Source organism: Rissa tridactyla, chromosome 5 (assembly GCF_028500815.1).
Source record: "Rissa tridactyla isolate bRisTri1 chromosome 5, bRisTri1.patW.cur.20221130, whole genome shotgun sequence".
In the NCBI taxonomy this organism is placed as follows: domain Eukaryota; kingdom Metazoa; phylum Chordata; class Aves; order Charadriiformes; family Laridae; genus Rissa; species Rissa tridactyla.
The window spans coordinates 12,980,795-13,003,585 of record NC_071470.1 but is presented as its reverse complement, the minus strand read 5'-3'; the positions used below and the strand labels follow the sequence as shown (position 1 = coordinate 13,003,585).

The following is a 22,791-nucleotide window of genomic DNA, read 5'->3' as shown; positions in this document are numbered from 1 at the left end:
GCACACTCTCTCTTCTGATTCAAGAGCTAGAGGTTCTCCGTTGGAGCCAGTAGGAGCTAGACTGAAATCCTTATCCGGAAAAAAACTTTCTTTTCTGAATGCATTACCCACAGGTTATAGTAAGGAGAAAAGTTGCTTTCAACTTCAGGTCTGGCGATCCTTCTTCCACTGACTCAAAAACCAGGTTCTCCGGCACATCATGGGCTAGACAGCAGCGATGGTAGGCTACATACTGGATTGGACTTCTGTGCATGAGAGCCCCGTGAGCTCTTTCTTCTGAGAACAGCCCACACAGCTAAAACACAGTAAAACACCCATGTGATAAATCTGGTAAGACACACTTAAAACACCCATGTGATACGTCTGGTAAGATGTGTCTGCTGTTACAAACAAATGCCACACCAAGGAAAGATTCTCCTAAATACAAGTCATCCAACCTGCTTAAGAGGATGCCGATAAGGTATCAACGGCAAACATACAGGCAGGATCACTCGAAGGTTATTCTAGAGGGCAAGGACCTGTACCCATAGATGACCACAGAAGGTGCTTTTACAGGATACTGTAATCACAACAGGTCAAAATACCAAGGAGTTTTGAAAGCACACTGAATACAGGGAATCTGGGGTTTTGGTCAGTGCTTAGGGTATTGTAGCATTTCTGTTATAAAAATTGCCCAGCATAACGTGGGACATCTGTATGTGAGTTGTGGCTATAATCTATTATATATATTATATATTATATTATATATTATATTATCCATATGCATCCCTCATTCCTTTCTCTTCCGGACATTTGCTGCTGCTGCCTTTGATTACTGTCTTCTCTGAGAATCTACCTCTAAAAACTTTTCTTTCTGGACTAGGCAGCCATCTTCTCCGAGTGGGAGGTCCCGGCTGCCACTCTAATATACTCCTATATTAGGAGTAAAATTGACAAGACTCTGAAAGAAACATTAATACAGATATTGATCTAAGGATCAAAAGGTAAAAAAAGTGTATATCAGGCTGAATTAGTCTCCAAAAACATGCATACACCTCTCTAAAGCTACTGGATCTATAAATTTCCAAAAGACTCTCTTAAACTTCTTTAATAAGCTGTGGACCTTGATCACAATGATTGGTATAATCACATAACCACACGTGTTTGCCAAATCTTTCTTTGCCCTTTCTCTCTGCCACTGTATAACACTGCTGTATAACTTGCCATAACCCAGGAAGTTAGTTATTAAAAAATGGTCCCTATCTTCAGTACAGCGCGGCCTGATTTGAGTGGTGGCTTAATGCGCTAACATAATAAAATGACAGGAAGTAACGTGTGTATATAACATGGAAGAGAACGTAGAGACTCTTCATTTATTTGCACATTTTACCCCACGCGCAGAGTTAGAAGAATCTTCATTATTCGCGTGTTTTAACCCACGCAGAGGGTCAGCACAGCAGCGCTGGGGAGCACATTGGAGTTCCTTGCTAGTACCAGTACAAAGACGAGCTACCTAAAAAGGCAAGGATGCGGACCAGGGTGTTGGGTTGCTCAGCTCTGGTGGTTTTCAGATCGTGATCCCTAGGCCTCTAGATATTTCTCAGAGGACCTACAGGAGGTAACCGAGAAGGGCCACGCTTCGTTCGGTCGGATTCTCTCTCTAAGGATCCTTAGATTGGAAAACCACCGCCCTGCCAGCTCAAGGGTGGCGTGGAGGCAGCGTGGACCATCTGCAACATGCAGCTACCAGGAGCCCCGAGCAAAAATTGTGGCTAAAAGTGACACTGCAGGGCAGCCTGAGACACTGCGATAGCACCGCGTGTGGTTTAGAAGCCGCATGTGCGGCTGCAAAGGAAACAGAGTAAGCCTGCTTGAAGAGACAACTCTTACGATCCAAAAGCAAGTTTTGCCTTCAGATACAGGTGGCAGGGCAGAATTTAATCAACGGGTGTGAGTGTTACGGTGAACAGATTCTGAGCGCGGCAAAACTCGATTTTCACGTCTGACTTCAGCGGAGTTACACGGAATTTATAGCAAAAACGCTGGAAGGAGATTTTGTGTCAGGATGTGGTCTGTTTAGCTGAAATATACTATTGAAAAGTAGGTGGTCAATGTGTAATTTTAGCTTGTAGATGAAATCTCGTGTGAGACTCTGCATAGGCTTAGAACACACAGCAAAAATGTAAACATACATTTCTCCCTTGGGAGACAAGAATACTGCTCCATTTAGGAGAGGTTTGTATCATTGTCTTATATAACCATGTTACACTGATTTCATTAGAAGTAGCTGAAGCACTTTGATTGGAAGGCTATCACGCCAAAACCCTAATCCCCGAGAAAACTTCAGATTCTGATTGTGACAACATTATTGTAGATACATTCCAGGTAAAATAGTTCTGAATTTACACCTAGGTCAGACTATGGCTTTGCTTGTGGAGCTTTAGTGTATTTGGGATTCCCTAATACAATTGCAAACCGGAGAATAAAATACATCATGCGTCTGGTTGACTTTGTAAGCCCACTTCAACAAATGCAATCGATAGTATGACAGCAGTCTTCAGTCCAAGCATTTTGCCACATAACCTTAATTTATCTCCTTATCAGGCTGGCACCCCAGTAATGGGAATTCAGAGTAAGTCCACTGTCATAATTACCTACCTGAATTTATTCTACAGTGAACTTGACATCCTGCACTCACCCTAAAAACCATTTTTCCAGTCTTCATTGACAGCCATTAATGCTATATATTTTCAAAAGAGTTGCAGCAAATAGTATTTGGGTTTTTATTAAAGAATTAGTAACTTCACGGTAAAATGTTTTATTTAACTTCTGTTCACTTTTCAAGTAATATTTACCAGTTAAATAAAGTAGGGACAGAAAATGTAACATTTTTTTTTTTGTCTAATTCAACCCCCGTGAATTCCATGGCTGTGAGCAAAGCCGACTTAAGGTGAATGTTACATCTTTTGCAATGTCACGTCCACAGCTATGGTCTTGCTGAAAACAATTCTACATCTTCATTGTTCTTTAAAGCTCTTAAAATTGAGGTACAGGGGCCTCAAGTGATATAAAGAGGGCATTTCCACTCCATGTTTCATTCCTGCTTTCTTGCAACCTCCTTTAATTCAAGACTAAGCCTGATCTTCTTCTGTTTGAAGTCAGATTTTTAAGTTTTTCAGATCCAACATGGTCTAAATAGGATGCTTAATTGATGTCCGTGTGCGTGTATAGACACAGAGATACACACGCGTGCATGCACACACACACAACGTGTAATACACCTATTGAAAGACTGGGTGAAACAATGCAATTTGGTTCATCACTTTGAACTGCAGAAATACGACAGTGTGAACAACAGACAATAATCCTGCTCTTGCCAAATTACTACACCCCTATGCTTCATTGGATTCTGTCATAAATGCAGTATTTTCAGAGAAATATATAGCTATCACTGCTTAGATGCTTAACTCTTAGGAAAAATCTATTGTAACCAGCACTGAAAGCATTTTTTAAAAATAATAATAAAATTCTCTGGAGAAACCCTAACGTTTTTCTCAGAATTTTCTTGCCAAAATGCTTATGAGAAAGGAAGAAGACTGTAAGTCCCTTGCCTTCACGTGTTTCTTTGTTCTAATACACAGGCATGTCACTCGTGAAGGACGCCTGTGCCATGACTACGAGTGGGCTGACCCATTACTATCTACCCTCACATTTGGCTTGTAAACAATAGTAGGAACTGAGCCCATAGAAAATATCTCACTCTCGCCAGCCTGCCACATTGTTTGAGCTGGGAAATCGAGACAAACTGCTACATTCTCGGTTAAAAATAAGAGGCCTTTGAATTTTCTCTCTACTCTGAACTTTCCACCAAGGCTTGGCTTTTGTCATTTTGGCACATCTTTTGAGGTCTGAATATAGCTTAGCTTTTATGTAGGGCTTTCTGTACTTAAAGAACTGTGCAGCACTGCAACAGGCTCAGACCTGAAGTGCACTAAAAAGGAAGTGCAAAATGTGTCTCATCGCACCAGACACCAGCATCCTACCATGCCCTAATGCGGGGGCTTGGTTGTGATGGGGGCAGGTGCCTCAGCCCAAGGCAGCTTCCTTCTCCTGGAGATAGCCTAATCATGGTTCATATTTAGCTTTAGAGCACCACTGGCTGCAGCCACACCTGGGCTGAAGCTGTCCCATCTATTTCTTTAGTTTTTCACCCTCCAGAAATCCCTCGCAATGAGTGACTCAGCCTTTCCACCCAGCAATGAAGGCATTTAGAAGGTCACAGCTCACTGGCACACTCCAAAGAGTGTTTCAAGCCACAAATGATAAAATCAGTTGAATTGCGTGTGTACAGAGTACAATACTGCAAGGGCTCAGGGATACCTACAGAGAAAGCTTCATATAGAAGGTAACTTCTAATAAAGCATACATGTTTTATTGAGTTTGTTACTGTCGAGCCCTCAATAAAGGGATTTTCCATGATGGTAACTACATGTTCAGATATTATTTCTTTTTTGTAATTTTGGTAGAGAAATATCATTGTTTAAAAGGATTATAAACTTGGTTTTCTACCTGGCAACAAGGTAGAATAGTTCTATTGGTATGTTGCTTACCATGTTATAATACCTCAGTTTAGCATTTTGATTGAAGTCAAATACATAGATGTATAAAAATATGTATATTAATATATATATATAAGATATACATCAGTGGACACTTGCAACACGTTACATGTACTGGCACACTCATAATTATTACATGCATTAACAAAATCCAACACCGAATCTGTAAGTTTGCAACTTACCTGAATTACAAAAGGAGCTGAGGGCCCTGATGCTACAAGGTTTTAATTCCCACTGATTTAATAGAGAGTAAATTGAGGTCAGTTTTTGGTTATAGTATATATATGTTTAATCTTTATGCACTGATGTATTTACACTATAGTGAGTTAAATTTGCTTTATAAAATGCAGCAAAATCTTCCCTTCTGTTAAGCTTGTATGGGTTGCCTTGCTTGAATTTAAAGGTTCCATTATATGATCCTCTTTTCTCGTGGTCCCGGTTTTCCCCTGAAACCTGAAGACCTGATGGGACCAATCTTGTGTTCAAAGTTAAGCATGTGCACCGATGTATTGCTTGTTAATGTATTGCTTGTATTGGGAATGTTCAGACTGCGTAGAACTGCAGCTTGAGTGTGGAGGAAGCTGGGAAACATGGGACTCGGAACTCAAATCCTTCCCTTGGTGACAAGTCTATTGTCAATTTAGATTCAGTGGTAGCTAGTTGACTTTCATAGTTCTTCCTCCCCAGTGTTTACCCTTGTTACCCTCTGAAACCACATCTAGTTGAGCTAAACAAGGCACTTCCTGGCCTATATGCAGGTATCGCTATTTCCTTGGCCATTTTAAGGACCTCTTTCCTGAACTTGTCCCAGCATGTGTTAATCTTTCTTCACTGTGACAGAGTTGTTCTGAGTACTCTGCGTAAGGTCTCAGCTTATACGGTTGCATAAATATTTCCCTTTAAACTATTTGAAATAAAGCACCTATAGATGTGTTTTCATTTTTCATAATGATGTCTTTAGACATCCTGTGATGGACAACTGACTAAACCAAGCCAGGCCTTTCTCTTCATCTTTTGTCAGCAGCTGATGGACTTGTACTTACTGAAGAAATTCTTCCTTGTCTCTAAGTCCCTTGCCTTCGTTGCGTTAGTCTTCTGTTAATTGAGCCCTTGCTTTATGGCAGTTCAGTCCTACTGTGCGTGCCAGATACCTTCTTTCTGTCACCAGTGTATTTCATTAATTGTTTCTATTCTTTGGACATAATAATTAACAGGAATGATAAATGCAGTCAATCCCTAATCCACAGTGACACAAATCATCTCCCTATAGCCTGAGCAGTTTCCTGTAAGTACAGCCATTGCACTTGCCCTTCAGCTGGTTTCTTCCCTCAGATTTTCCTGCACCATCACACTGACTTCCACATAACACCATGTCAGTCACTTTACTGAAATCTATATGGATTTCCTTTATTGCAAAGATTGAATATTTTAGCAAAGAAAAATACCAAGTTAATTTGGCACAATTATCTTTGGTAACTATTTCTCCCATCTTTATGTACTTTTAAATCTTTATTTCTTTCACAAAATGTTGAGTCCTTGTATGCAGTTGAGATCAACCTAATACACTTTTGTGGATCACTTTCCTCCTTAAAGATGGCTACTTTATTTTTTATTTTTTTAATCATATGGTATTGCCATCTGTTTTAGTAAATGCATTAAACCTCTTACCACTGGCTGTATTATCTCAGTTACTGGGCGTCCTTGAGAGCTGAGCTCTTTGCCCTTGCACATGACAACTTCTCTTTCCACACCCATTCTCATTAACATCCTCTGCGTACTGCGGCATTATCATTACTGACGCTGACGCTGAGCCAAATATTCAGGTAGTTTGGGGCGGGTGTCCTTAATTGCAACCACATCTATGTTTTATGAGGTAGCCACTTCTTTTTTATTGTTTATCTGGCCACGGTTCCTCTTAATATTTGCTTGAATTTCTTTTGCAACCTCTACCTAAGCTTGACTTCTGATGTTTTCACCTTTCTATATGCCTTCTGTCTGGCAAGACATTTTTTCTTTTTCTGTTCCTTGTAAGCTCTCCTTTTACACATAATGTTAAGGGATTCTGAGTTAATTATGAATGGAGTTATTTGCTATAATTTTGCCCTTTGGGATACATACTTAAGATAATTCCTGGAGCACCGGCTTAAAGGAACTCCAGTTGCCTTCCGCAGTTATCTGACTGAACTATTCTGTCTCAGTGTGTGCTCACACTTCAAATCAGCTGGTATTTTTATCAGCTGATATTTTTATCAGCTGATTTCAGTATTTTTAAATTAATATTTCAGCTACTTATATTCAGCAGAGCTTGGCTCCCCATTGAGTAGTACTATTAGGTGTACTAGTAACAAACAAAGCACTTGGTAAACAAAAGTCCAATGATTACTCCAACCAAAGATCTTAAAATCTAAGGGGGATAATCAAAGAAATAGGAAATACAAAGCAGGAGTATGGATAATGAAATAGACCATTTTATAAGTTTCTTTTATTTTAATGTTTAATAGTCTTTAAAATGTCTGTAAACTAAAGAAACACATGAGAATAAATGAGACTATTTGTACTGTATATTTTGGAGGATGATCTTGCTGTTGCAGTCAATAAGTCATTACCAAAAAGAAAAAAAATCCCAGTTATTCAGTCTGCTTGGTGAGTGTTGTGATAATATTAGGAGGGGAGCAAATAATTCCATAGGAAAATAATAGAATAAATTTTTCCTTAATTTTTTTACACCAAATTGTTCATCAAGATCCACCTACAAATAGGAGAGGGGGTGGTGGGGCGGGACAAATCCCTGCATCAGGCCCACTGACTTACAGTGAGTGACCTGCCATTTCAAGATCAGAGTATTTTCCTGTGACTTTGCTGAGAGCCACCACGAGAGGGCCATTTGCCTGCAACCCCTTCCAGGGGGTCTCCTGCCCGCCTCCCTGCACAGCCTGCTCTCCTAATACGTTGTGGTTTCTAAACAGTATTTTCCCAATTTGCCTCTCATTCACAAACCCTATAATATTCTTGCACTGGGAAATCTAATGACAGTTCTTCTCGTGGACTTGAGCAAGAAGGTATGCACTTAATTAGGCACTGAGAAACATGCTCTGGGAAACAAATGAATTGGAATTTTCTTTTGATTTCCCTGCGGGGCCTTTCCTTTTGCTCATCCTTGCTGACAGAGGCCGCAGCAGCTAACTCGGCTCCTCCCTGGAGCTAGTTAGTTTAGTTGGGCAGCAGGAGACCACAGAGTGAATGGCACTAGAAAAAGCAGCAATGTGAGCATGTTTTGCTCAATCTTATGCATTATTTGTTGTTTTACCACTGTCAGGTAAAATCAGATATATTAAAAAAAAAAAAAATTACCATACAAGAATCCAGAACAAAAAAAATCATGAGGCTGCGATAATAATAATGATGTTGAAGAGATCAGTGAGTGTTGGGACCCATTACACTGTAAGATTTACTTTACAGCATCCTCCAAATTCAAGGAATTTCTTCCACCATGGAATGAGCAGGGGTTCTTCTCCAAGTGCTCCCAAAATCTGGGCAGGGAATTGTCAGCGCAGAGGCCAGAGCATGCATGTACCTGCGCTACCTCCCCATGGCAAGAGCCATCTCTCTGGACATATTTGAGCCATCTCTCTGGACATATTTGTACCATCTCTGGCACACCTCCTCAGGAGTGAGCCCGGAGCCTCCAGAGCGGTGACTGAGGTCTGTTGACCTCAAGTCCTCTGGAAGAGGCTGGCAAGAGCCCTGGTGCACAACCTTCGCCCTAGGAAGGCTCAGCTTACGTGCCCCATTCCGGCTCATGCACAACGTGCTGTCAGTAGATGGCGACAGATACCTTCTGTACTGTGCAAAATAGCCAAATCCTTTCTCAAAACAGAAAATAAAAGGAAAGGGGAAAAAAAGATTAAAAGTCGAAGTTGCATTTCGCTGTGGTTTTTAATAAGACAGCTATACACCATTTCTCAAAAAGTGTATTCTCGTTTTCTCACCAGGCTCAAGAACAGAGGTAATATCTGTGGCTTCTTTGGGAATTCTTTTGTTTGCACACAGTATTTGTACTACAACCAGCTTTAAAACTGGCCACACATCTTCTGTTCTTGATTGTAAATCTTAATTATTTTGTCAGTATTAGCATATTGCCTTCAGACAGAAGCACAGCCTTGTTAAAGGCTCGCTAATGCAGTCATTAATGAATCCATTGAGCATAAACCTAATTTAATTGCAAAGTTTGGTCTACACTATCAGTATACCGTCTCTCCCCCCTTCAGTTACAAATTTTCATGAAAATCTAACCAAAAATCTATTTAAAACATACTAGCTTTTCCAGTATGCATATATATACAGCATTTCAAACTCCCAACATGTTTGAAAGTTGCTCGCTTTTCAATTATTTTGCATTCTGAAGAAGATTTGGTGCTTTTTCCTTTTCAAAAAGTGCGTAGGGAATATTGTTTTAAGAACTTCTTGAGCACAATGAAATATTTTTCCTGCCAACATTGGCTTGTTAATAAAGGCGTGTCAGGGGAGTTCTCAGTAAATTTAGAAACTTTTTTTGAATGTTAGAACAGAAGATTGCTTCATACGGGTGGAGACATACAAGGTTTCAGTTGATGTTACCCAAGTGAATGAAATCACTGCAGTCTGTAAATGAGCATAAATCAGGAATCTTCTTGACAGCAAAAAATCTTTTCCCAGTGTTCTGACTTACTTCAGTCTCACCACACCATTTTAAGTATGTTGAGCTCAGCAGGTTTCTGAAGAGCAATTAAGTTATTTCCAAGTGATTGATAAACATGAAATACTGGTAGCTAACTCCATGACAAAACTGAATTTGCATTTTTTAATGAACTGTACATGCAGATATGCAAAAAATGCAAGGAGCAAAAGATCTTAAACCAGTGGAAGGTACTCAGATACCATGGTGGTGAACATAGTGTGAATATTTAAATATTATGTGGGGTGCCTGCAGTGATTCAGGCCCTGCAGTGAAGGTGGTGGTCAGTAGCACAAAGTCTAGTAGGAGGCCAGTAAACCAGTGCTGTATCCCAGGGGTACACCTGGTTCACTCGTGTTCAACATCTTCATTAATGACCTGGATGATGGGGCAGAGTGTACCCTCAACAAATTTGCTGATGACACCAAACTGGGAGGAGTGTCTGGTACACCAGAGGGTCATGCTGCCATCCAGAGGGACCTCAACAAACAGACTGAGAGGAACCTCATGAACTTCAACAAGTGCAAAGTCCTGCACCTGTGGAGGAACAACCCCATGCACCAGTATATGCTGGGGGCCACCCAGCTGGAAAGCAGCTTGGCAGAAAAGGACCTGGAGCTCCTGGTGGACACCAAGTTGAAGATGAGTGAGCAATGTGCCCTGGCCGCAAAGAAGCCGAATGGTATCCTGGTCTGCGTTAGACAAAGTATTGGCAGTGGGTCAAGGGAGGTGATCCTTCCCCTCTGCTCGGCACTGGCAAGGTCACAGCTGGTGTGCTGTGTCTAGGTTTGGGCTCCTCAGAACAGGATATACATGGAGCTACTGGAGAGAGTCCAGAAAAGGGCTACGAACGTGATAAAGGGACTGGACCATCTCTCCTGTAAGGAGAAGCTGAGAGAGCTGGGGCTGTTCAGTCTACAGGAGAGAAGGCTCGGGGGGGTTCTTATTGATGTGTATAAATACCTGAAGGGAGGGTGCAAAGAGGATGGAGCCAGGCACTTTTTAGTGGTGCCCAGTGAAAGGAACCAGAGTCAATGGGCACAAACTGAAACACAGGAGGCTCTGTCAGGATTTTTTTTTTACTATGTGGGTGACCATGCACTGGCACAGGTTGCCCAGACAGGTGGTGGAGAATATCTCCATCCTTGGAGATATTCAAAAGCCCTTCTGAGACAGTCCTGGGCAACTGTCTCTAGGTGGCCCTGCTTGAGCAGAGGGGTTGGACCAGATCACCTCCAGAGGTCCCTTCCAACCTCAGCCATTCTGCGATTCTGCAATATGAAAGTTTTATTACAATGCTCAATTGTGATGATAATCTTTGAAAAGAGTCATCAGTCTAAATTAATGATACAAATTATAAAGACTGAAGTACATATTTGTTCATACGTTTTCCAGCCACATGGCATGCTGTGAATACCAGCCTCATTAGAAATCTGTTTGTGCAGTAACCTAGAATTGCTCTTGCTCCAGATTTGGACCATAAAATACATGTTTAAAGATGGTTGTGGTTGAACTGTTAAGACCTTTTTTTTCCTGTGCAGAAAAAGAACAGGCATGTAAATTCATGCCAGAGAGCTGTATTTTATACTTGATGATACCAAAGATAGATGTACTTTCAATGGCAGAACTTAGCTGGAATCTTGCCAGCCCTTCAGGCAGGCTTGTAACTTGGCAAAAAGACCAATGTACTCAATGTGGGTCACTCTCTCACCCACGATAGTGTCAGTAGTAAATACCTTTATTAAATTATTTATAAAGACTTTTAAGTGTATTTACCCACAGATGCCTTTACAAAGCTCATTGCTGTTCAAGTTTCTAAAGGACAGAAACTCAGGAGACTGGGAGTCCTCAGCAGCACTGGAGCCCTCAGCACCGGAAAGGCATGGACCTGTTGGAGTGAGTCCAGAGGAGGCCACAAAAATGATCAGAGGGATAGAGCACCTCTCCTGTGAGAACAGGCTGAGAGAGTTGGGGTTGTTCAGCCTGGAGAAGAGAAGGCTCTGGGGAGATCTTATTGTGGCTTTCAGTACTTAAGGGGACCTACAATGAAGATGGGGACAAACTTTTTAGCAGGGCCTGTTGTGATAGGACAAGGGGTAATGGCTTTAAACTGAAAGAGGGAAGATTTAGACTAGATAGAAGAAAGAAATTTTTTACACTGAAGATGGTGAAACAATGGCACAGGCTGCCCAGAGAGGTGGTAGATGCCCCATGCCTGGAAACATTCAAGGCCAGGTTGGACAGGGCTCTGAGCAACCTGATCTAGTTGAAGATGTCCTTGGTCATTGCAGGGTGGTTGGACCAGATGACCTTTAAAGGTCCCTTCCAACCCAAACTATTCTGTGATTCTGTGGTTCTCTGACAGTCACTGAAGTTGTATGCAAAGACATTGACTGTATTTTTGAGTTTCCAAATAACCTAAGTCTAAACTAAAGGGCTAAATGTGTTGTCTCACCACTGATGAGGCCAGATATACCCAGAGATATCTCTTATAAATAATTGAAGTTATAATGTTGGTTCTTTCAGTAGAACCAGCTGAACAGTTTTGAAATTAATTCTGAAAGGGACACATTATGAAAGAGGCATACTTATTCCACTGTGTATGCAATGTTTGCACACACCATACATTGTAATGACAAATGATACTTTCTATTTTGTCAAAGGCTTAGATAAACACTGCCTAAGACAAACATGTGTGGACCTGCTCTGCTGAACACCTCCTTTGAGAAGTCTGGCAGGCAACAACCTTCTGCAGGAGACTAAACCAAGCTGCATAAAAATCAGTTCAGTTTTCCAGGTGTGAAGTTAAATATTTGCTACAAATGTTAACTTCCCACCATGCATCTGCCCATCTTCATGTATTCTTCCCCCTGAGGGATCTTTTATTCTCCCAGGTGACAACTGAAATAAAGGTTTCAAAGTCAGATTCTAACAGTTTCACCAGGTGTAAACCCAACAATGCAGCAAATTACAGCCGTGAGAAATTAACCACAGGGTTTCCCATGCTGGAGAGCTCAAAGGCTACCAAAACAAGGCTCCTGGTGGCCTTTTTCTCAGGAACTGCTTGTCAGAGGGACGTGTGCTGAATTATTCGAGTGACGTGGGAGCCTTGCCCAGGCTTCTTTTCCTTTGAAGGGGGTGCTCCTCATTTCCTCTTATCACATGAGTTAGGAACCTGCCCCAAGTCAGAGGAGGGAAGCACCCAGGCAGGTACTGAGATCTAGAAAATAGTGCTGCAGAAATGCTGCTTTTCCCTTCCCTCTCCATGTGTGTGGAAAAAACAGCATAGGCACAAACTGCGGCTGCTCAGAAAATAATCTGCAACAGGTCTAATTTCACATGCAGAGGAATTTCTCTTGCTCTTGTGACACAGTGGAAAGATTTCATTTTTCTGGCATTATTATCAATTAATGCTGTTTGTGTATAATCACCCAGGGGCCTCTGCTGGGGTGTGGTCTCTCACATCTGGCCAGTGCAAGCTTGGAATCTGATGACTGAGAAGCTCATGGAAGACCATTATTGACCTGATATATAATGGGAGGCTTCTGGTGCAAGCCTTGCTGCTCCTCAGTTCCCAAAATATGAGAAGGGTGCTTGCAGCACAAGAGTGGATGAGAAAGCAGGATCACAGTCCTTGCTATTCAAGCACAGGCTATGGTGACTAGTAACCAGTGACTCCCTTTGTTCATCTCAATTGGCTTTACTACTTGCAAAAATAGCAAATGATTCAGTTCTCAAACCTTTTTCTCACTTTCCTCACTCTCCCCCATCCACACACGTGCACGGACTGGATCCTGTAGGGAGAAATAATTGCTAGAGCTGCTGGCAGCAAAGCAATGGCAGCAGCAGGGGACAGAAAGTTGGGGTAGGGAATCTGGGGGACAGACAGACAATAAAAGGGGCTGGGGAAGGGGAAGGGAGGAGGAAGAGGAAGGAGAGGAGAGGCAGGATGGAGTGCACAGACCACTCGGGGGCTCTCAGAGCTGCCCCGTTCCATGACAGAGGCCCCCAAACATGACATAATCGCCAGGAACAGCTGCAGTTCGACTCAGCAGCTCCCAGGAGCCCAGGGCTGTTTCTGGTCCCAGTCCTTCTCCACGCTGTCTGCCTGTGTCCCCCTGCAGAGCCCTTTGTCACAGCCCCACTTCACCCTCTGTCCCCCTCTCAGCCCCAGCCACCAGCCCCATCCTGATCCCAGCAGCTGCAGGACAGAAAGGATCGAACTCCTCCTATTGCTATTATAAAAGCAAGTGACTGAAGGTTTATCATGACACTGACATTTGGACTGAGAACAGCTAAAGAAGAATAAGAAAGCTACGTTGTTTGGTCCTGCTATAAATATTCCAAGTTGTAATAAACTTCCCTGCAGAGGTTAAGACCACTATTACACCTACCAACCACTGAATTGTCAGCAGTGTCACTGAAAGTGTCACAGAAAATCCTTATTGTTAAAAACCTTTTTATCATTTTGCTTGCCTTTTGGAGGACTTGTAAGGTCTGATAATAAAGTAACTGCGCTCACAGAACGTATCTGGATTCCCTTAAGGCATTTGACGTGGTACCAAATGATGCAGACTTAAGAGAGAATGAGCCGGATTTACAAACTGGTTTACAGACCAGCCTCCAAGGGTTGCCACTGGTGGTTATTAAAGTGGTATCAATGATCCCAAAGGTCTCAGCTCATGGGCCAAAAATGTTTAATAGTTTTATAGTTGTGACAATTATACAAAATCTGTGGTAAAGTTTGCTGCTGATAAAAAGTTGTTTCGCTAGCTGATAATGAAGACAGATAACAAGAGTCATTTAAATTGCTTTAATAAAAGATACCAGCCCAGAAGTATTTTAATGTAGTTAAATACTTAAGGTGATATTTGTTTAGAGGAAATAATGACATAAAATGTATTTATGGATTGGAGACCTGCATTCTGGTGAGGACCTAACAGTAACAGTGGATAACTAACCCAGCATAAAGTCTCAAACAATTCTGTACTTAAAGAAATAACGTAATCTCTGAACGTATATGGGGAGAGTATTGCATAAGGCAAGGGAATGACCCCATCCTTGTCCCCATACATAAGGCTGCTGGCAGCCTCAACACCCCAGCAGTCCACACACCACACCTAATGGAACCCAGACACGATCGTGTGGCATTTACTGTCCCCAAGCTTCGCACCTCCTCAGCACAACCCACAGGTCTTGTTTCCCTTCTTCTCTCCTTGAGCCTGGTAAGTGCTCCTCATCCGCGGTGTCATCCCCTGCTGACTCCAGTCCTCCTCCAGCCCACTTGCTGGTGTTCTTCCTCTCCACAGCAACTGCAGGCTCCAAAAGGAAGCTGTTGAGTAGACGGAGCTTAGGAAGAGGAAAAAAATTGTGATGGCACGAAGGGCACCATCTCACAGTAGCATGGGGAAGAGGAGGCAGAGCATCCCCACCATGCCAGCAGATGAAGTTTGGAGATGTAAACCCCCAAGCCCCACTAATTTCTTAAACCTAAGGATGTAAGCATCTTGTTGTAGAGGGCTATTTGTTGTCACTTTTTCTATGAATATATATATATATTTACATAACATGAAAGGCTCAAGTGATATTCTGGGAACAGTTCACGTGCCTGTCACACACGGAGGGCCCAAGATGCTCGCCATGGTTTTGGACCATAGAATCATACAATCATCTAGGTTGGAAGAGACCTTTAAGATCGAGTCCAACTATTAACCTAACACTGACAAAACCACCACTAACCCATGTCCCTCAGCACCACATCTACGTGTCTTTTAAACACCTCCAGGGATGGTGACTCAACCACTTCCCTGGGCAGCCTGTTCCAATGCTTGATAACTCTTTCGGTGAAGAAATTTTTCCTAATATCCAATCTAAACCTCCCCTGGTGCAACTTGAGGCCATTTCCTCTTGTCCTATGGCCTGTTACTTGGGAGAAGAGACCGACCCCCACCTGGCTACACCCTCCTTTCAGGGAGCTGTAGAGAGCGATAAGGTCTCCCCTCAGCCTCCTTTTCTCCAGGCTGAACACCCCCAGCCCCCTCATCCGCTCCTCATAAGGCTTGTGCTCCAGACCCCTCACCAGCTTCGTTGCCCTTCTCTGGACTCGCTCCAGCACCTCAATGTCTGTTTTTGTGGTGAGGGGCCCAAAACTGGACACAGCCCTCGAGGTGGGGCCTCACCAGTGCCGAGCACAGGGAGGCGATCTCTCCCCTAGTCCCGCTGGCCACGCTATTTCTGGTACAGGCCAGGGGCACACCTCGTACGCTTTAGAGCATCTGGGGCACTTTGGGCAGCCCCTTTCCCCGACAGGCCCGCGACCAGCCGAGCGCCAACAGCCGCACAGGTCCCCGCCACCGCCACCCCACCCCGGCAGCGGGAGAAGCCGGGGCCAGCGGTGACGCTTCCGCGTTACGCCCATGATGTCAGGGCGGCGGGAGGGGCCGGGGCGGGGCGGGGGAGGTGGTAAGATGGCGGCGGCGGCGGCAGCGGCCGGATGCGCGTCCCGCCGCCCGCCCCGCCCCGCCGCGCCACAGCCCTCCCCCGCCGCCGGCCGCCGGGCCATGTAAGACGGGGCGGCGCGGGCCACCTTCCCCCCGCGCAGTCGCCCCCCCCTTCAGCCGGCGGGCGCCATGGAGGACGTCGGCTCGGGTGTGAGCGCGGACGCGGAGGTGCGGAAGCTGCAGGAGCTGGTGAAGAAGCTGGAGAAGCAGAACGAGCAGCTCCGTAGCCGCCACGGCGCCCTGCCCGCCGCCGCCCCCGCCAGCCCCAAGCGCCTGCTGGGTGGCGGGCCCTCCCCGTCCCCCCCCGCCGCCGCCGCCTCCCCGCCCGACGGCCGCTGCCTCAGCCCCAGGGCCGCCGCCCGGCGGCCGCCCCCCTCCGAGGAGCCCGGCGGCGGCGCTGCCGGTGAGGCGGGCAACGGCCTCCTGGACGACGCGGCGCTGGTCAGGCCGGAGGAGCTGGAGCGGTTGGCCGGCTGCGAGGAGGACGAGACCGGCTGGTGAGGAGGCGGCCGGGGCTGGGGTGTGTGTGGGGTCTCCCCCTTCTCTGCGCCCTCCCCCCTCCCCGGGGAGGAAGGGGCCGCGCCCGGCCCTGCGCCCGGTGTCGGAGCGGGTCTGGGGGCTTTGTGTGGAGGGGCGGCCTCGCCCTCCGGGGCTGAGTGAAGGGATTAGCTCTCCAGGGCGTCCCGGAGCCTGCGGGGGAAGGGTGTTTGGGTTTCTCCTGCACATCCCATCGCGCCTCCCTGGGGGCCCGCCGCGCTGTGCGGGGAGGGGATTGCGCGGGGTCACTTGGAGGCCGGAGCAGGCGCCAGTTCCGCCGCAGGATCCACTGTCAGTGTTTGCACGAGTTCAAGAAGGTGTGGAGGCGTTGAGGAAACCTGTGGAAATTTGCTGGGGTAGCGCAGAATTCGCCCGCAGGTACTGTTGTACTTCTCCAGACGTGCATCGAGGGTGTTTTAAGCCTCGACTTCTTTCAGCTGTGAAGGCAGCACATGTAACATACTCCTTCATCTCATAAATGCTTTGTCTTGGGTGTCTTCATTTATTGCTAACGATGTAAGACCATGGTTTACCTTAGGCGGTTCCTCTCTTTTTAAATGGACTTCTTGCCCCGCTGCTACAGCAGAAACATCTGCAGGTGGCTGTTCACCTTGTCTTTATTATGCTTAGATGAGCTTCTGCTGAGAAACAAGAGGGTTTGCTCTCTGTTAACATCACGCTGTTCTCCAGCTGTCTTTTTGAAGTTTCCTGTGACACTAGTTGAGCATTAGAGCTGCAGGAGAAATAGTGGGGAGGAGCACATTGTCAACAGAGAAGCACAAGGGAAAGCGTGTACAGGGAGTAAAAGCATAACCAGCCTGACTTGGGTCAGGACTGGTTGTAGGTTCATCTACAAAGGTCTTTTTTGGGAGCAAACAGACAGACAAATTTAAAAAACAAACAAATAAAAATGCCTTTCAGAGTTAGGAACACCTTTGAAAACGCTGGAATGATTCCATGCATGAGTAATGTTTTAGTTGCTTAGGGAGGAGACAGTGTGTGCACTTCCTCAGAGAAGTCATTTGCCTGACATGCAGCCTGATCCACTGGAGAAGTATGAGAGCATAAGTTTATTCTCATCCAACATGCGCTTACTAAATTAACACAAGTCATCATCTTCCAGATGATGAGTCTCTGCAAGGCAGCTACTCTTATTTCTCAGTTTATGCCTTGTAGTCTACTGGCTTATAGCACTTGAGGGAAGTGGAATATACTAATTTGCACAGTAAGTTTGGAGAGGGATGGCCAAATTTGTGAATGTCATGAATTCTAGTCCGAATAGATGTTATCATTTTATGTATTAATCCTAAATTATGGGCAACATAATGCATCTTTTGGTGAAAGTTTATGTCACAACAGGTCATATGGTGACAGTGGTGGCATAAATGCTTTGTGTTTTTGTTTATGCAGTTCTGGACACTCATGGGCAGGTGGCATAGTTCACTGAGTGCTGCTCTGGCTGGTGTCAGGTGTTTGGCATGCTACTTAAGCTGCCTGTTATTGTGGCTTCAGTCATGTTTCTCAGCAAGTTCTAGTCCTGAAAAGGCAACAAAACTTATGTGCAGTCTGATATGTGTCTTAATTCCTCTGCTAATCTTTTAGCAACTAATAATACTAATTTTTGATTTCAGACATGGGGCAATGACTGAGACACAGAAGTGTACACCTAGAAAAGAGCAGTTGTTAAAATTTACTTACTGTCATACATACCAAGAAATATGGCTGTGTAATTAAAAAAGAAGTCTCTTCATGCTGTAGTTTAATATGGACTTAATGGTAAATGTCGTTTGGATACATTGATGATTTTTTTTTCCAAACTGTTCTATAAAAATGGAAATGGAACTGCAGTAATTTCTGAACACCATTTAATTCAACTGTTGAGGCACTAAATACTCTAAAACCATTTTTTTTCTTATGAAGGTAGGATGACTTTATATTTCTGTGTTTGATGAATGGAGGTTATTGCTCTAAATGAAGTTGGAAATTTTCAGAGGGGTGGTGGAGCAATCAAAAAGAAACAACCCTGTGAAAATAGGAGGGATGGTGTGAATAAGTGGATTTCTCTTAAACTGTTTCATAAAGACCCTGCTCTTAAGGCCTTGGTTATGCGAGGTCACTCAAAAAGTGATTGAATCAACTCGAAGGATGAATGTACTCTGAGATTTAAACCTCATGTGAACTCTTTCAAGTTCAAATGGATTTGGATCACTACTGCTTAACCCAAAATCCCATCTAAACTATGCGATTATACCACTGTAGAAATGAAAGACCACTTACCAGCTGAGGAATCCTCACGTGGAAACAAACTAGATTTAAATCATAGTTAGTGCATAAAAGATTTATTCATCTTGCCTGTTTTGATTGTCTGCATAGAAAAGCCTAGATTTGCCTTTACTTTTGATTTCAGAAGGACCTTGCTGTGGGAGATAATAGATGATGAAGGGTGCTGGTTATATTTGTTCTTCTCTCTGCTTTGTGTGATACCACCATTTTTTCGGCCCATGTATTCATATACCCCATTATGAAATTGTCCACAGCCTTGTAATGGCAGAAGAAATAGTTTTCTTCACTGCTAAAATTACATTGTTTTACATTTAGCGCTCACATGAAATTAGTGCCTGTGAAGTTTGGCAATGAATTTAAGATGGCACAGTTTATACTGTGACTAAAATTGATACTGGAATGTGCATGTGTTTTTTCTTAAATTTACATTTCAGAGTTGATCAGCTCAATTTTGGGTTATAATTCTTTAAATGCTTTTAGATAAGTCTACATAGGGCAGAAGTGTAAAGTGAAAAATGAAAGGAGAAGGTAGTACTAGCCTAAATTACTAACAAGTGAAAAAAACCTCTGATACTGCTGCTTTAGTAGAAGCATTAGCTATTAAAACAGCCTTACAGTATAGTGAACTTTGGGACTGTTTATATGTTTGCTTGTTTGTTTTTCTTTGCTGTGGTTAGTTAAATCCAGATATGTTTTGTTTTAAACAGTTTAGCACATGAGAGAATTGTCAAATCATGTGGTAAATTACTAAAAATATTTCACTTAATTTAGGTTGAGTTTCTTGGCCATATGCTTCTGAATCCTGGTTAATATGCTGAAACTGTCTTCATAATTGGGCACTGAAGGTTGCAAATAGGTACATATGCATGTGCACCCAGTACTGAGCTGTTCCTTGTCCCATGGGGACTTTGCTTTAGGCCTGATAATTACTTCCTCAAGAAATTACCAGTGACTTTGGTAATTTATTCTGTGGGTGTTCCTATTTAGCTGTTCTTGAACCAGTTTGGATCAAACTTAAGTTTTTTCAGATTTCAATCTGAACAGGTGCTTTTTTATTAAGTAATTAAAAAGTCAAAAGGGCAGGAAGGGGTACCAGAGTGGAGAAGTCTTCAGAGAGGCAGGATGGGGTGCACAGCTCCTTGCCTGACTCGCTGGGTAAGCTTGGGTGTGGATGCGAAGCACATTTGTGACAACTTGGTAACAGTACACTTACTATGCTTCTTTTTAAAAGTGAGCTGTCTCAAATTTATTGCAGGATAAGTGTGCACATGTGGGCAATTACTGTGATTAGTTAATGTGCTGTGAATCCACTGTAACTTGCTTTGTGGTAACTTGTTGCACAGTCACTTACCTAAGCTCTCTGAGATGCTTTCTTTTAAATGTCAGCAAAACATACAGTGCTCTTTTTCTTCAAAATTTACATGCAGTATGTGCATAAAAGAGTATAGAGCTTGCAGAGTATCTATTTTGAATGTGTAATTGCTCAGCAAACTTGAGAACAGTTGTGTCCTCTTTAAATGACAGTGGCCTAGCACTTACCAATGTTTTCATGTTGCTGCAATCTAAAGTCTCCTTGGTAGGGCTGAAATAGCTAACAGCTGGCTGGCTTCATTTACAAACAAAAGGCAGTTACTGTGTGTATAAAGTGAAATTATTGGTGGGTTGTTTATATTAACCTTAATAGTTCAAAGTAATTGGTGCTTTTGAAGACCTTTTGTATATCCTGTTTAGTTAAAATGGAAGGCAAACACTTTTACTGTTATATGCACTCTCATTCAGCGCTATTTCTATTAAATTGTCACCTGTTTTTAACAGTTTACATTCTGTTTTAGCCATCCATTGCAGTTAATTGGCTAAGTGGCTGTTTTGAGACACAGATGATAAACACGATTGTCACCTGTAATGATTGTCTTCCATCTCATATTGCTTAATGTCCCTTGAGTGCTAACTTTGTTTTGGAACCCTGAAGTTTGCCATAGTGAGTGAGTAAAGTGTAGGATAAGTGTTTTAGGATAGAGCTGCACCTGAATGAAATTCCATGGCTGAAATTACATTGCAGCATTTCCTCTTCAACTGCTAAATTTTCATTGTATTAATGTGGTTTATGCCTCTTGGAAACTGTACAGGTTTTGATCAGTTCCTACCTTGTGACCTAAGTAAAAAAGAAATAGATGCTTTTCATTTTGTGGCAGACTAAATGTCAGTCTGATTAAATCAGTTATTGTTTTTTAACCAAATTCAGATAATATCTTCTCAAACTAGGAAGATCATGTGAAAAGAAGCATGTGGGAGAACTAAGGACTACAGAAGTTACTAGTTTATCAAATGAAACAACTGGTAACATCAAATAATATTCCATTTGACTAATATCTTTGAGATATCCATGTTTGTTGTGAAACAGATGTTTGAGGATGGGAGGAAGAATCCTGAGGAAGAACTTTTTTCTGTTTCTTACTACTTGTGTGATATTTATGACCTTTAAACCTGCTTGATATTTGGATGTCATGAAAGCTTCAATACAAATTTCCTTTATTGTTTTAATGGTATTCCTGAAACTTATTTAAATTTACTTAATTGTGTTTTGTTTAGGCGTGATTCACATTTCTACTTCTTGTAGGTGTTGGTAGAGCTCTCAAGCCTAGTCATTAAGCAGAATTTTATGTTGGAATACATTTAATAGGACACAACTTTTCAAACTTTCTCTATTCCATGTAAGTATCAACAATCCCATGTTAGAGCACATAGGCTCTAACAAATTTCTTCTGAAACAGTGGAGAGTTGTATGGAGTTTGTATGACAGTTCTAGGGAAGGTACATAATGGCGTTAGGAGTCTTCCAAGCTTTTGAGGGCCCCGTTTCCCGTTCTACAACATCTCTTCAGACAGCAACAGGTTATTTTGAGATGAGGAAATGAATAATGGCTATAATTTCCAGCGGCTAGCCAGGGCATAGCTAACTATCTGTAATAGTTGGTGACAGCAAGATAGTTGTGTTCCCAATTGCACTTTGCAACCTCTCTCAATACTCTCAATTCTACTTGAAAATCACATCATGTAGTTGAGATGTACCACTTTAATATGAAGGTTTAATGAGATCGTCAGAGCACTTTTGTAGTATTCATATCCATATTTTTGAGAGACCTGGAGTTTCCTGTAACTCATGCATCTCATGGAACTAGAAGCATTAGTTAAGTACACCAACCAATTAGTAATTACAGGCTAAGCAGTGTGTCTCAGTCAGTTACAACTGCAAGATAGGAACTTTGCAGGGGTGGGGTAGGAGGAAAGAGGAAACCTGTGGGCCAGATATCTGCAGGGTTGTCACTTGGGGTTTGGATTTTTTTTCTTTACATCCAGAGATTCTTTTCAGATCTTTACCTGTAGCTGTTTATTCAAAATCCATCTTATTTTAACTTATTTAAATTGCTCTAAATAGGATCTCCTGAAAGTTTTAGATTGATCTAAGTGGGTTTAGATTGACACTGCATTCTAAATTGTCTATTTCCAAGATTGTCCAGTATTCTTGTCTTCTAATGTATTTATTTTTAGTAGCTTTTTCTTTTGGGATTTCCCTTCTGTATTTTGGGGGAATTTCTTAATGATCTGGCCTTAGAATTCTGTTTTTCCTTTGCATCTTCTCTTCAGGTTACTTTCAGAATTCTGCTTTTGTCTGCGACATTTTGTCTGCTCTCATGTTTCATTCACTCTATTGTACCTGCCAGTTTTCCCTTAAAGCCAATGTGGCTAAAATAAATGAGCTTTAACTCAAGTTCCTTCCACTTGCCATCTTCTTTCTAATTCAGATCTGTGACTTCATGTTCATCTGCATGTTTTTCCTTCCACTCTTGCACTGGAGCAGTAGAATGATTTTGCTACAAAAAGCCGCCTCCTTTCTTCTTAATTAGAATCTTGGCTTCTGATTTCATGCCTGTGGCAATCAGCCTCTTGTATTTTAATGCGCTGGGAGGTGTTCCTCAGGTGAGGTAATCCCTATGCAGATATTCCATTCCTACCTCAGTGTTGTGTCCTTTCTTCAAAGCCTCTTCTGACTCGGCTCTGTCACAGTGCAACATGCTACAGCTTGCCCCATGGGTTTGACGTTATCATCTGAGCTTGCAGTGACAGTAGTCTTTCCACAAAAGCTCTGCCCTTTTTGTGCT

General features: G+C 42.9%; 1 protein-coding gene across 2 annotated transcripts in view; it reads left to right on the top strand.

Moving 5' to 3' along the window:
- Positions 1–15,835: 15,835 nt before the first annotated feature.
- SLAIN2 (SLAIN motif family member 2) overlaps positions 15,836–22,791 on the top strand; it is a 38,322-nt gene continuing 31,366 nt past the window's right edge. For both annotated transcript variants that reach the window (XM_054204240.1, XM_054204239.1), the window contains exon 1: positions 15,836–16,309. In XM_054204240.1, coding sequence (XP_054060215.1) covers positions 15,942–16,309 — 368 coding nt within the window. In that variant the 5' untranslated portion in view covers positions 15,836–15,941. The remainder of the gene's footprint in view (positions 16,310–22,791) is intronic.